Source organism: Eretmochelys imbricata, chromosome 24 (genome assembly GCF_965152235.1).
Source record: "Eretmochelys imbricata isolate rEreImb1 chromosome 24, rEreImb1.hap1, whole genome shotgun sequence".
Classification (NCBI taxonomy): Eukaryota; Metazoa; Chordata; order Testudines; family Cheloniidae; genus Eretmochelys; species Eretmochelys imbricata.
The window spans coordinates 5,376,560-5,391,383 of record NC_135595.1 but is presented as its reverse complement, the minus strand read 5'-3'; the positions used below and the strand labels follow the sequence as shown (position 1 = coordinate 5,391,383).

At 51.6% G+C, this 14,824-nt stretch overlaps 1 protein-coding gene and 1 long non-coding RNA gene across 2 annotated transcripts in view; one reads left to right on the top strand and one right to left on the bottom strand.

The window, feature by feature from the left end:
• The window catches only part of LMNA (lamin A/C), a 60,492-nt gene extending 47,538 nt beyond the window's left edge, over window positions 1-12,954 (bottom strand). The window contains exon 1 of the mRNA XM_077841664.1: window positions 11,071-12,954. Within this exon, the coding sequence (XP_077697790.1) occupies window positions 11,071-11,420 (350 nt within the window). The 5' untranslated portion in view covers window positions 11,421-12,954. The remainder of the gene's footprint in view (window positions 1-11,070) is intronic.
• LOC144279960 (uncharacterized) lies at window positions 7,295-8,475 on the top strand. Its single transcript, XR_013348707.1, has 2 exons — window positions 7,295-7,536; window positions 8,102-8,475. It is a non-coding gene; the product is annotated as an uncharacterized LOC144279960 (long non-coding RNA).
• Window positions 12,955-14,824: the final 1,870 nt, after the last annotated feature.

Here is a 14,824-nt window from a genome sequence, read left to right as displayed (position 1 = left end):
GGCACACCCAAGCCTCCCACCCCTTCCCACCCATCTTCTCATTCACTCCCTCGTTTTCCTAAGGGTCATTACAGTCAGAAAATCACCTAAGTGTCTTAGGACCCTAAGTTGCATGAGAAGTCAATGCAATTTAGGCACTGATAGGACTTAAGTGCTTTTGAAAATTTTACCCTATTAGTTATTTCTATGGTGGCAGCTGGCAGGAGCCCAGTCATAGACCAGGGCCCCATGGTGCTAGGTGCTGTACAAACAGAACAAAATAAGTCCCTGTGCCAAAGAGCTCATAGTCTAAGTACCCTATGTGAAAAGGGATCCTCTCTCCTAACATAACATCCCTTCTCCCTCTCTGGGTTTGGGTCAGATTTGTCTGGGACAGAGGAGCTATTGCTCCCACTAACCCTGAAGCTTTGGGGGAGCAAGCGGGAGTCTTTATTCTGTGTACAGCACCAACATTGTCAGCTAAACCCTGCCTGGGTCTGAACACCGCTGGACCCGATTCTCATTTACACTAAGGTCCCTTTACATTGCCAGAGGGGTCCAAAACAGCTTTAGCGTAGAAACAAGTAAAGTCTGTTGACATAAGAATGAAAAGCAGGATTTGGTTTTATACACACACAACATGCAAGGCAAGTAACCTGTGGGTTATTCCACCACTGCAGGGTTTGTGCTCCTTCCTCTGAAGCAGCAGATACTGCTGGGCCAGTCAGAGATGGGATTCTGTACTAGGCAGACCTCTGGTCTAACCGAGCCTGGCCAATTCCCATTTGCAGAGCCCAGCCTGGAGTGTCAATGACTGAATGTTTGGGGGAAATAATCTGGAGCTTGTAACTGAACACACCAGGCTCAATTCGCATTGACACCCACTCTAAGGCTCCTTTAAGCTCCCAGAGGGGGGAAAAGGGGCCTAAGTGTGAATGAGCATCAGGCCCAGTGGCTATGAAATTAGCAAGGATATAAATGTGGGATATTCCTCTGCCCAATATACTTTTCTTTTAGCAGGTTGCTCTTGTGATTCCTGTACAGCCCTTTGAAGTTCGGCCTGACTGTACAATCTGTTCTTTGTTCATCCCAGAAGGGAAGATCTCCCCCTAAGTAAAACGGTTTTTCTTCTGGAGGCTTTTTATAAAGCGGGTGGTGGTAGAGGGAGAAGGAATGTTCCATAAAGATCAAATTTTTCTCCCTATGCACAATGTTCCAGTAAAACCACATCATCATCATAGTGAAGCATTTCAGAGAGGGGCGGTGCAGCTCCGCGTGGGATGAATGGAAGAGGGAAGATCGCTGCCAGCATGAAGAGTTTTAGTAGGCACATGCACTTGTATATCATACACAAGGCTCTCAAAGTACTCTGGGGACTTTAAGTCTCATGTCCCCATGTAAGATTTTACTGATGGGGAAACTGAGGCAGGCAGCAGAGCGGTGACTTGCACAAAGTCACACAAAGTCAGTAGCAAACTGGGATTAGAACCCGGGAGTCCTGACTCCCAAGTTCTTCTGCTCTGGTCCAGAGCTCGGACCAGAACCCATGAGTCCTGACTGCCAGTCCCTTGCTTCACCCACTGGATCACACTCCCAGACACTCTCACTTCCAGACCTAGGAAGCGAATCCAGGCTCAAGGCTCAGACTGGCTGTTTAGACAAAGCAAGAGAGCCCTCAGATTAAACAAACACAGAAGCCATGTAATTCTCTTTATACAACAAGAAGTGGAAGTTCTAAGGGACTGGCTGGCACGACCAGCCATGTGCTGCTGAGCCTGGCATCTCTAGCTTGCCTGCTTGAGTCCAGTGGAGTTTAGTAGGGATCAACCACCATTTCCATCTGATGGATGTTGGGGGACCCTCTGTGAGGAATGAGTTTGCTGGAGTCTCAGTGGAGTTCCCAGTGGGTAGGACAGGTGTCTCCCATTAAATCCCAGAGCAGGCAAAGACCCACCTGCAACTAACAAAGTGCTGCGGCTCAGGTCTGGTGGGGAGGAGGAAATCAGTGCTGGATGTTAACTAACTACCCATTGCCTACAGCCAGGCGCAGCTGCTTGGTTACTCCATGTCCACACAGATTTCAAAGGCAGAGAGACTCTTCTTCATTAAGAAACAGGAGAAGAACTGGGCTGGGGAAAGAGCGAAAGTCAATACTGAGCTACCAGCTTAATCAGGTTAGGGGCTGGAATTCAGGAAGCAATCGCTCAGACAATCTTATAATGAGCAGGGTCTGGTTCCTGTTTCGGAGAAGGAATGGTGAAAAAAACAACCCTCTATCTTTCCTCGTCTTCGATCAGGCTCTTAGCAAAACCGCCAGCCGTGGCCAGAATGGAACTAGCTAACTATTAGGCCAGACATGAAGCATGAGCTGGGATGAACAGTTTAGCGTCTAGAGACTTTGAGGAGCCCAAAACACACTGCACCTCCCCATACACTGCAGCAGCGGGGAGGTCCATGAAGAATCCAGTTCCCTTTGCTGTGGGGCAAGGCCCTCGATTTCTTCAGCAGTGGGATAAGAGTGGGTCAGGTACCCACAAAGGGCTAATGGACCTGAACAAGAGTGAGGGTATCAACCTTTACTCTGGCGATGCAGCTCCTCACTCACCAGAGTAAAGAGCCCTGTAGAGCCGGGTGTCCAGATCCATTCCCGTGGGGGCCCCAGAGACCGCCAGACCATCACCGCCTAACACGAAGCAACTAAGGGTGCATGGCATGAGTGGCTAGCTCCTCATGGAGGCTTTAGGCCACCCAGCTGGAATCTGCTGCTGGCAGAACCATGGTGCTGAAAGGATCAGGCCAAATGTGGTTTTAGACCCAGGAGGGCAGCAGCAGGATCCAATTAAGAAGGAACAGAGCCACACCGAAACCGACCACTGAGCTTCCTGTACGGCTTGGGGGTGCAGGGCAGTGAGAACGAGATCGGGAGCAGCAGGAGAGTGGGTGCTGCTTTTATAGCGAAGCCACCTCTGCAAAGTAAACCTGAGGCAGGGCTCCATCCCAGCCCCTCTCCCGCATGCAGGTGTCCCCCGTCCCCGAGCAATGGCTTGTGCAGACTTTGGATACCACCGCCTGGAAGATATATGGCGCCTCGGCTGCACCAAGCTGTGAGAGCGGGAGATGAAGGACAGAGAGACTGGGTTGGGCAGCCCTTGTTGAAGAAGCCTTCACCCCAAGCAGAGAACCATGGAGAGGACAGGATGAGCCATGGCAGGGCTTGACAAACCTATTCTCCCCTTGACCTGTCCCAGGCAGCTGTCATTCACCTTCTGGAGGAGCTCGGTTGGTTTGCATTTCATGAGTCCCAGTGCTGCCGCCCTTCTGAGCTTTCGAAGGGAAACCCCCCACCTCCCCTCGTCTGGGTGACTGCCTGCTCCCACGCCAGCTCGTGCTGCTCCACGCGGGAGAGCAGCCCAGGGTATCTCATGTCATCTGACAATCCTCTCCTCCAGCAGCTAAGGCAGGCCGGGAGCGTGACCCAGGCTTTCCCAGGATGCACCAGTGCAGACATGGCCGTCCTTCAGAGGCACGGACAGGCCGGGGCTGGAGAAAATGGCCACCGTGGGGGCAGGGACCACAGCGCAGGACCACGGGTGTGACGTGGCACAGCGGGTGGCATGAAGGGGGCCCAGATCTAAGGGGTACCGGGCGGGTGCGTGTTTTGGCTGCAATCCTTCCAGCCTGGCTGGGCACGATAGGGGAGGCCCATGAATCCCAGGCCGTGTGATGCAGGAGGGGAAGGGCGTTGGCTGCCGCCTGCAGCTGTGAGTCAGACATGGGCCGCCCCAGCACTGCCAAGCCCTCGTGCCTGACGTGATCTCACACTTTAAATCCAAACCACCTGGAGACTACCACTCCACCACCCAATCACAAGCTGCCAGGAATGCCCTGGAGCGCAACTGGCCCGTTGGAAAACAGCAGGCTGCTGGGGCAGGCAGGCAAGCCTGGCTGTTAGGGACACGTGCGGCTGGCCCCACCCCAGAGCCAGCTCTGCCCAGCACAGGAGCAACAGTCCAGCAGGCAGCTCCTGCCAGAGACCAGCACAGGACAGGGCTCTGGCTGGTGTCCTGAACTGGTGCAGGCCAAGCGTGTGTCCATCTGCCTTGTGCCAGGCCATAATCTATGGGATGTTTCTCCAATGCTCTCTCCAGCTGCCTCCATTCTTCCAGCACAGGTGCAGCCCCTGCCACTTGGACTGCTAGCACCCACTGGGCCCTGGCATTTTCACCAACACGCCACCCAGCCCTGCTCAGAGCCGGAAGAAGATGCCCCTACCCAGTCTGTACGAGGGCTCTGGCTGACAGAGCTACCTGGGCACTGCCAGGAGAGTGGGAAGAGTTAGGCAATGGCAAAAAGCTGCCCAGGGATGCATGATTGCTGTGCCTCCCTGAGCAAAGTAGTTAATCATAACCCAGCCCTTGCTGCACTGTGGTCTATTGTTTCGTCACCTTTCACCTCCATGCAGCGGGCCCAGCCCTGGTCCTTAAGAAGGCGCCTATTGTGCGCCTGCCTTAAGCAAGGGCAGCTCGGAGCTCCAGCATGCCAACTGCGGCCCGTCTCCCACCATCAGTCGCACTGGGAGAGCCCAACCCTGCAACGAGATCTCTCTGGCACGTGCCAGCTTGGGTGACCAGACAGCAAATGTGAAAAATCGGGATGGAGGGGGGGGGCGGTAATAGGAGCCTATATAAGAAAAAGACCCAAAAATCGGGACTGTCCCTATAAAATCTGGATATCTGGTCACCCTATGTGCCACCCCCTGCCCAGATGTTGTTGGAAGCCCAGCGATAAGCCACACCCTCTACGGCAGGGCACGGGGATTGGAGCACGGAAACTGCTCACACTAGAGCGAGTGCCCCAGGGCAAACCAGGCCAGGGAGACACCGCCCCCCCCGTACCTGTCCACGCAGGGCTGTGGCAGGGGCACCGAGAAGCGGGCTCTGTCTACATTTAAACAACTACGGCAGCACCACTGTGTAGACACTTTCTCCAGCAACGGGAGGGGTTCTCCCGACACTGTTGTTAATTCACCTTCCCGAGACGTGGTAGCTAGAATTCTTCCCTGGACCCAGTACTGTCTACACTGGGAGTAATGTCACCGTAACTTTGTTGATCGGGGGGTGTGGCTTTTTCATACCCCTTATTGATGCAGCTGGGTCGACTTAACTTTTTAGTGTAGACCTGGTCTTATACTCTCACTGCCTGCACCGGGCAGATTCAATGGACTGGAATGCCTTCAGGAGAGAGTGTGGCCTACCATTTAGAGCAGAGGACTTCGAGGACTCCTGGGTCCAGACCCCCACCTCTGGGAGGGGAGTGTGATCTAATGATCAGAGCAAGGGGCAGGGGGATGAATGGGGGAGTCAGAACTGATGAGTCCTGTTCCAGACAGAATCAGTGAGTTTGGGCAAGTCACTGAGCCTTATTCTACCTCAGTTTCCCCATTGCTAAAATGGGTTCAATAATGTATCTCCTACTGCACAAAGTTGTCGGGAGGCTCGGTGAACAGTTGCCAAACCACCAGCCAAGACCCTTGAGGAAAGGAGCTAGAAAGCAGCACTAACTTAGCATTCAGCTCCTGGCCTGAGTCAACGCACAGTGAAATTAACACTGGGCTTTCTCCAGTGTTAATTTCACCAGCAAGAACTAGAGACTCCAGCCCTGGAAGGAAGCAGGGCTGTATCTACGGCAAGGGGAGAGCATCTCTGTTAAGCGAGTCAACGTCCCCAGCACCAGATCATCACCAAGCCTGCGTTTGCTGACAACAGAGCTATGAGTAGCACCATCGCTTCCATCGCCTTCTATGACGAGATTACTGGTTCTGTGGATGAAGGGAAAGCAGTGGATGTATTGTTTCTTGACTTTAGCAAAGCTTTTGACACGGTCTCCCACAGTATTCTTGTCAGCAAGTTAAGGAAGTATGGGCTGGATGAATGCACTATAAGGTGGGTAGAAAGCTGGCTAGATTGTCGGGCTCAGCGGGTAGTGATCAATGGCTCCATGTCTAGTTGGCAGCCGGTATCAAGTGGAGTGCCCCAAGGGTCGGTCCTGGGGCTGGTTTTGTTCAATATCTTCATAAATGATCTGGAGGATGGTGTAGATTGCACTCTCAGCAAATTTGCGGATGATACTAAACTGGGAGGAGTGGTAGTAGATACGCTGGAGGGGAGGGATAGGATACAGAAGGACCTAGACAAATTGGAGGATTGGGCCAAAAGAAATCTGATGAGGTTCAATAAGGATAAGTGCAGGGTCCTGCACTTAGGACGGAAGAATCCAATGCACCGCTACAGACTAGGGGCCGAATGGCTCGGCAGCAGTTCTGCGGAAAAGGACCTAGGGGTGACAGTGGATGAGAAGCTGGATATGAGTCAGCAGTGTGCCCTTGTTGCCAAGAAGGCCAATGGCATTTTGGGATGTATAAGTAGGGGTATAGCGAGCAGATCGAGGGACGTGATCGTTCCCCTCTATTTGACATTGGTGAGGCCTCATCTGGAGTACTGTGTCCAGTTTTGGTCCCCACACTACAAGAAGGATGTGGATAAATTGGAGAGAGTCCAGCGAAGGGCAACAAAAATGATTAGGGGTCTAGAACACATGACTTATGAGGAGAGGCTGAGGGAGCTGGGATTGTTTAGTCTGCAGAAGAGAAGAATGAGGGGGGATTTGATAGCTGCTTTCAACTACCTGAAAGGGGGTTCCAAAGAGGATGGCTCTAGACTGTTCTCAATGGTAGCAGATGACAGAACGAGGAGTAATGGTCTCAAGTTGCAGGGGGGGAGGTTTAGATTGGATATTAGGAAAAACTTTTTCACTAAGAGGGTGGTGAAACACTGGAATGCGTTACCTAGGGAGGTGGTAGAATCTCCTTCCTTAGAGGTTTTTAAGGTCAGGCTTGACAAAGCCCTGGCTGGGATGATTTAACTGGGAATTGGTCCTGCTTCGAGCAGGGGGTTGGACTAGATGACCTTCTGGGGTCCCTTCCAACCCTGATATTCTATGATTCTATGATTCTCCTGACACGCCCTGCCAGGTGGATTCACCACACTAGTGCCTTGACCAGCCTGGGGTATGAGACACCCGAAGCAGAGCTCATGAGCATGAGACGCTGGGTGCTGACAACCACCAGCCTTTAGACACTTGGCTTGCTCTCGTCATCTCTCCCATGCTGTAGATACTATCGCACCAGCCCTTCTAATGGAACAGTGGCTGCTCGGCCCAGATAACGCTCACACAGGAGGTCGGGGAGCCTGGTGGGGGAAGATACCAAGGAAATGTTTCTTCCTCAGCTCTAGATACAAGACTGAATGCGCGCGAGGACTGGGTTAGTCGTGCTCCTAGAGAATCTTCCACCAGGGCAGCTCAGAGTATTTCAGACAATGGGCTCCAACCTCCGTCCCGTTGTGAAGCCACTTACCCCAGCTCAAAGCAAGCTCAGAACCTGTTCTCAGCTGGTAGCATGTTGCACCCCTTTAGCAATGGGAATAGTGACTGCAGGAGGGGCCTGACTTCCTTGTCCTGCCCAATGAGTCCAGCCTCACAGCCCCCTCTGGGACCTGGGTAAGTGTTATTGTCCCCGGCTCCTTTTACAAAGGGGGAAACTGAGCAACAGAGAGGGGACAGGACTTGTTCTGTAGGTCACAGTGCCCCAGCTGGGACCAGGAGCCCTGACTGCCCAATCCAGAGCTGCCACAAAAGATTATCCTATGGAATTCCCTTCCCAGCCGTAGTAGGGGATTCAGTCAACTCTATGGGGCCGCCACGAAGGCCAGCTATTCTCCAAGCCAGTAGCCCCAGGAAGAGAAACGAAGGTAAATTCACGGAGGCCTCCCTGAACACCGGACCCAAATATCTTTATCCCAGAAATCGGCGCGAAAGGCTGCTCAGAACAAACAGCCTACACCTCCCGCTTTTAGCATGGATCAGAGCAGAGCTCTTTCCAACCCAGATCTCTCTCATACAAAGGAGACGCTGGATATTGTCTGTGGTTAGAGCTGGGTGATGAGAGCCAGGACCCCTGCACTCCATTCCCAGCTTAGTGAAGGGCCTCGAACCAGTCACTTTAGCTCTGTGCCTCAGCTTCCCTCCATGTGTAAAGTGAGTCTAGTAACTACCTCTCTTGCAGGCGGTGTATTAAAGTGCTTTGAGAACCTCAGAGGAGTCACGCTACAGAGGCACGAAATGCTATTTCTATCGGAACGCCTCCCCAAAGCGGAGTTGTTTTGATTCATTTAACTTGTGCCTCCCTCTGAGTAACTTCACAGCCCCGAGGAAGCAATCAGAGCAGAACGCAATAAATCCCGCTCATTACGAGGACTTTTCAGATCAGAAAGTTTCCTGAAACCCAACACAACTCCTCCATGCTCACCCACCCCTACATTCATTATCAAGCTCTTCCCAGAATTCATCATGTTGACAGTAACCGGTACAGTAACTCTAAGTAGTAAATGAATAATTCAATATTGACATCCGGGGAAATAAACCCTGTTCTTTACTCTCGCTGCTGATTCACAGGTCTCTGTTTGAGACATCACAACACTTTGGTGTCTCTTGGTAACCACTGTCACTGCCTGTTCTCCAAGCACAAAGAAAGGTAGGAGCGGGAGCTTTCAAGATAAATGGCCTGAGTCACCAACAGTCGCTTTTGATAACGAGGTTCAGAACAGGAGAGTGATCATTTGGGAAACCCCTCGGGGAAGGGAGTTTTTTCCAAGGGGGTCTGTTGTGTCAGAGAATGGCAGCAGCACCATCCAGTTTTCAAGAATGCACATTCCATTCCAGTGAGCAACAGAACGTACAGATTATATACAGGGATCACTGCAATGCAGCCATCTCTGGAGTGGAGCAGGGCAGCTGTGTAACAGCCACACAGCAGCAGGAGCTGGCTGCAGGCTGGGCATTATTGTAATGGATGGCTTAAGAAAAAGATCGAGGGGATGGTTTTAACGTTTAAGGCTGCAAAACCTTTAGAAAACATGGCTCCTGTTGTAGGAGCAAAATCTCTTCCTCCCCATTATCGTCAAAATCCTCCCCCATCCCGGCATGCCCACAGCCAGGGGAAAACAGACACAGACATTCAGCACACGGAAACCTGCATTCAAAATCCATCTCCAAATAGCAACGAGTCTCTAGGATCTAAATTCAGAACTAGCTACAGTTCTAGCACAGAGATGACCACAGAGTTATCTAGAGACGGATCCATGGTTGGGGAGAGACACAGGAAGCTAAATATAAAATCCTGGACAGTTTTTAAAGACATCTGTAAAATGTTCCTCCCGCTTTGAGTGGGTTGATTATTCATGGCAGGCTCCCCTTTTGGGGGTCTTTTAGAAAACAAACTCCTTTATAGCAAAGCCAGGGAGGTAAGACGCTTCAGATATAATGCAGGAATGGGAGACGTGCTTTATTTGCCGTCATGCAAACCTGGATTCGAATCCCGCTTACGCTCCCTGGAACGGATTGTGGGTGGGAGCGTGATGGAGACAGCAGACTTAGCCCTATGGGAGTGTCCCCTGTTGCCCAGCAAGGATCTGGTCTCAGCAGAGACCAGAATACGCCAGAGCTGAAGACCCTAAAGGGGGTCATGTTCTGATCCAAACTCCATTACGTCAATGGGAGTCTACGACTTTTGAATCAGGACCACTGAGTGAAACAGCAGGGCTCTGAAGCTTTCCAGATACAGGAGCCACTCCCAACCTCCTTTGGATCCCTCTGACCTTCACCACCGCCCACTGGGGACAAGTGCTTCTGCAGCATGGGCTGAGGAGAGACAGAACGGGAAACCCAAGTCCCCAGGCAACCCTTGCTGGTTGGGTGCCAAGGTCCAAAGCTTGGGAGGGAACCAGCTCGTCGGAATGGGCAGAATGCCACCTGGTGCTATTGAGCTCCCCGATGCCAAGTCTAGTATAGCAGGGAGGTGCGTGGGTGGGGAAAGGGGGGTTTAGGCAAGTTTGGCAGCAGCAGGGGAAAGGAAAGTACAATATAGGGAGGGGAGGAACAGACTTTGAAGCTACCAGTCAGGCAGAACCAGGGGGGCTCCCATCACACCCCAGAGCGCCGCAATAAGAAGGTGAGTTTGACACACCAAGAGTTAACCCCAAATCCAAGCCCTTGAATCCCATTTGTCTATGCAGGCCCAGGCTAGTTTCGAAAGAGACACAGGGCAATAGAAAGAGGCTCAGCAGAGCCATGGATCTGCGCTCCAGCCCATTCCCAAAGACCCTCCCGCATGGCATCTCGCATGGTAACGCACAGAAAACCCCCGGTCAGGTAACAGGGACAGCTCAGCACAAGCCAGTCATTTAAAAATCTGTTAAAGGTGGAGTGGGGGAATATGCCAGGCAAGCAAGATCTCCAAGCTGGAGAGCCAGGGCCAGCTACACCTGGGCCAGCTAGATCAATTACTGCTTGGCTTATTCAGCAGCCTCAGAGAGAGAATCTAAGATAGAGATAGGCCCCAAGATGGAAATTCAGAGCCAACTGGATCTAGGGCACCGCGTCCAGCCTATTAGAGAAACGGAGGCCAGACGCAGAGTTTAGATTCAGATTCGGATACCGAACCCTCTCCACTCCCTCTGAAGCCTGGGAGTTCGGATCAGATCCCTTGCTAATTCTACCTCACGTTATTAAAGGCACTTTCATCAGGATCTCTCCACACCAGCGGACAGCTGCCGAGACAATTCCCCTCCAAGGACGGCGCCGGCCCCTGAACACCCAGGGCTGAATTTACACACTGACCATCATGCAGCAATTTATTGCTGGGGGGGTGTGGGGGGGAGCCAAGAATCATCCCCACCCCCACCCCCCCGCTTCCACAGTAACATCCCAGCCAGGTTAGAGATTTTTCCCATCCTCCTCCGGATTGTTTTTTTTCCCCCCTCCAGTCCCTCACTGTTTGCCAAACACATTACAAACATGCTATTCGCTTGGCCCGCAGCCTCAGGATATTTGTGGCCTCTTTCCCAAGGCTGCCAACTCTGGTTGCTCCCACTCCAGCTTCTAGGGACTGCCCCATTCTTGGTAAGGGGGGAAAAGGGAAATTCTTCCACTACCAGCTGCCCCGCTGCTTAGCATGGGCACTGCCCTGGGACTTACCGTGCCTTCAGCTCCTTGAACTCCTCCCGCACTTTGCTCAGCTCCAGCTGCAGTCGAGCCCTCTCCTTGGCCACGGAATCCAAGGTCTTGCGGGCATCCGCCAGCTCCGATTCGTAGGCCGACTTGATGCCCGACACCTCGCGACTCACCACCTCCTCGGACTCGGTGATGCGCAGCCGGAGACCTGCGTTTTCCGACTCCAGCGAGCGCACCCGGTCAATGTAGACGGCCAGCCGGTCGTTGAGCTCCTGCAGATCCTCCTTCTCCTGCAGGCGGGTGATGCGGGTTGGAGAAAGTGGGGTGCCACTCGCCCCACTCCGTGTGGCCCTCTTCTGAGATGGGGTGTCCATCGCGGTTCACAGCCTGGCAGAGAGACGGGAACACGGGTCGGTGACTCAGATCTCTGGAGCTGCCTTCCCCACGTCTGCGTCTGCCTCTCTGGTACTGACAGTCTGAGTCACTCGCACGGATCTCGGCTCAAATATCCTTGGGAAGTAGGAGATGGGGGAGTGGGAGCGGCTAGGCAAAATAGGGCCAGCCCCCTGCTTTGATTATTTAAAGGAGCAGAGGCTCCTGGAAGAACAGGCGATGTTTAAAATAAGGGCTTGTCCACAAGGGAAAAGTTATAGCGAGATGTGTTCAGATGTGAATTTAAACAGCTCTAATGATAGTGGTATAATCCCCGTATGAGTATTCTGGAATTTGAGCACCTTTTGCAGTTTAGTTTTTGCTGCTTTGGACGGGGTTTAAACTGAACTGCGAAGTGCCACTCTTGTTCCAGAATAAAAATAATAAATAGCAATCCCTAGCTCTTCTGGGGCACTGTTCATCAGTAGATCTCAGAGCACTTTACAAAGGAGGTCAGTATCATGGTCTCCATTTTACAGGTAGGGAAACTGAGACAGAGGGCAGGGAAATTACTTGCTCAGGGTCACCCAGCAGGGTGGTGGCAAAGCCAGATCTCCTGAAGCCCAGTGCAGTGTTCTATCCACTAGGCAATCCTGCCTCCAGAATAAGAGTGCTCACACAAGGAGTTAGAGCTTATTTACGTGCGGTAGTTGACCAGAATAGCCCCCCAGGTGGACATTCTTGTTCCAGAATAAGGCCTTTCCTACAGGGAGACACCCAGGAAAGTTTATCCGAATTAACAAAAGGTGTGAATTTAACCTGCTTTAACCTCATGTGGGCATGCTCATTTGGAATACGAAGCAGCCCACTTCTCATTGGAAGTGGATTAAGCTATGCCAGAAAAAGGCACCCTCCTGCTGGAATGAGAGCGTCCACCTGGAGAGCTACTGTGCTTTAAATTCACAGCCAGGCTACTCTGCAACAATTTCCCCTTGTGTAGACAAGCTCTTAGAGACACCTCACATCCCAAACCAGATTTGTGCCAGGCCAGGTCATGGCATCAAGGGACCTTGTGGGTGCTGGGGTGAGGCAGCCACTCAGCATACACAGTAACCCCCTAAAGTGGGGGACATGGTCCAGTGGCTAGTGAGAGTCAAGACTCCCGGATTCTACTGCCCAGATCTGGCAGCTTCAGGGAGTCAGGAGTCCTGCATTCTCTTCCAAGCACTAGCAGTGGTCTATTAGGCTGTGTCTACACTAGGAAATTAGGTCAGTATAACTACATCACTCAGGGATGTGAAAAATCCACACCCGGTCCCACAGCTGTGCCGCTGCAGCATTTTAAGAGCAGACAAGCCCCTAGTTCGAGCAGGAGGCTGGCAAGATACTCGGATCAAAGCAAGGAGTGTGGTCTAGTAATAAAACCAGGCGGGACTCAGGAGTGAATTCACACTGGAGCAGCCACAGAGAAGTGTTACTAGGATGCTCCAGGACAGTGGCTCTCAACCCTTCCAGACTACTGTACCCCTTTCAGGAGCCTGATTTGTCTTGCGTACCCGCAAGTTCCACCTCACTTAAAAACAACTTGCTTACAAAATCAGACATAAAAACACAAAAGCGTCACAGCTCACTAGTACTGACAAATTGCTCTCTTTCCCATTTTTCCCATATAATCATAAAATAAATCAACTGGAATATAAATATTGTACTTACATTTCAGTGTATAGTATAGAGAGCAGTATAAACAAGTCATTGTCTGCATGAAATTTTAGCTTGTACTGACGTCACTAGTGCTTTTTATGTAGCCTGTTGTAAAACTAGGCAAATATCTAGATGAGTTGATGTACCCCCGGAAGACCTCTGCGTACCCTAAGGGATACGTGTACCCCTGGTTGAGAACCACTGCTCCAGGGAACGGAAAACCAGTCTTACAAGAGGACACTACAAGAGCTTGACTTGTTGAGCCTGGCAAAGCACAGGCTGAGAGGAGATCTGACTGCTGTCTCTAAATACATCTCGACCAGGTGGTGGGCCAGCATAGACGATGCACAGGGCAGGGGGCAGGACCAGGACATTTCCCCTCCCCTCCCACTGCTGTCACTCAGACCAGGCCCAAGCCGCTTCTAGCAGGCAGAGCTTGTTTCATGTTCTCTGTGTATATAAAATCGTCCTACTGTATTTTCCACTGCATGCATCCGATGAAGTGAGCTGTAGCCCATGAAAGCTTATGCTCAAATAAATTTGTTAGTCTCTAAGGTGCCACAAGTCCTCTTGTTCTTAGAGCTTGTTAGATAGCTTTTGAGTCCCAGTCCCATCAGGCTCAGCTGGGTTCAGACAGCATGTCAGCAGCTGATACACAGAGCGTGGACGATAAGGATAGCCCAATGTCCTGACAGAGAAAGCAGCTGTGTGCGCGTGTGGGTGGGTGCAGGGGGGCTCATCTCTAGGGACAACGGGACCCCCCCTTTTCTCTCCCCCTCCAACCTGGCAGCAGGATCAGAGTAGGAAGCAACTATCCAGCCAGCTTCTTCCTCTAGAGAGGGTGGCAACTGATTCCCCCACCTCAGCAGCAGCTGAGGCTGCCTCCTCCACCCCATTCATGGGCATCGTGGACTGCACTGATCTCAGGACCAGCCTGCTGCGGGCAGCATCGTCCCCAGGGGGGACACGTTAGCCATATTTACGCAGTGATGACACCTAGGCCAGGGACCTGTTGGGCCAGAGGCGACACAGAATTGGTGCCTTCCTAGTGCAGGAAGCCGAATCCCAATTTCCTTCTTGATTGATCTCCCTCTCCCCAGTCGGGGAAGTCTTCGCTCATCAGCTTACGAGAGTAATAACCCTCTATAGCAAGGGTTCAACCAGGGGTATGTGTATCCCTGAGGGTACGCAGAGGTCTTCCAGGGGGTACATCCTGTCATCTAGATATTTGCCAAGTTTTACAACAGGCTACATAAAAAGCACTAGCCAAGTCAGTACAAATTAAAATTTCATACAGACTTGTTTATACGGCTCTATATACTATACACCGAAATGTAAGTACAAAATTTATATTCCAGCTGATTTATTTTATAATTATATGGTTATAAGGAGAAAGTCAGCAAATTGTCCATAATAGCGAGCTGTGACGCTTTTGTATTTTTAGGTCTGATTTTGTAAGCAAGTCGTTTTTAAGTGAGGCGGAACTTGGGGATACACAAGACAAATCAGACTCCTGAAAGAGGTACAGTAGTCTGGAACGATTGAGAACTATAGCACTTTTTTAACCCTAGATCTGGCTAGTTAGCTAGACAAGGTCCTTCTCTCTTTTGGGTTTGTCCTAGCACCATGGGGCCCTGGTCTGTGAGCGGGGCTCCCATGTGCCATCGCAATAATAAATTATAACACCTGGTCCCCATCACTGTCA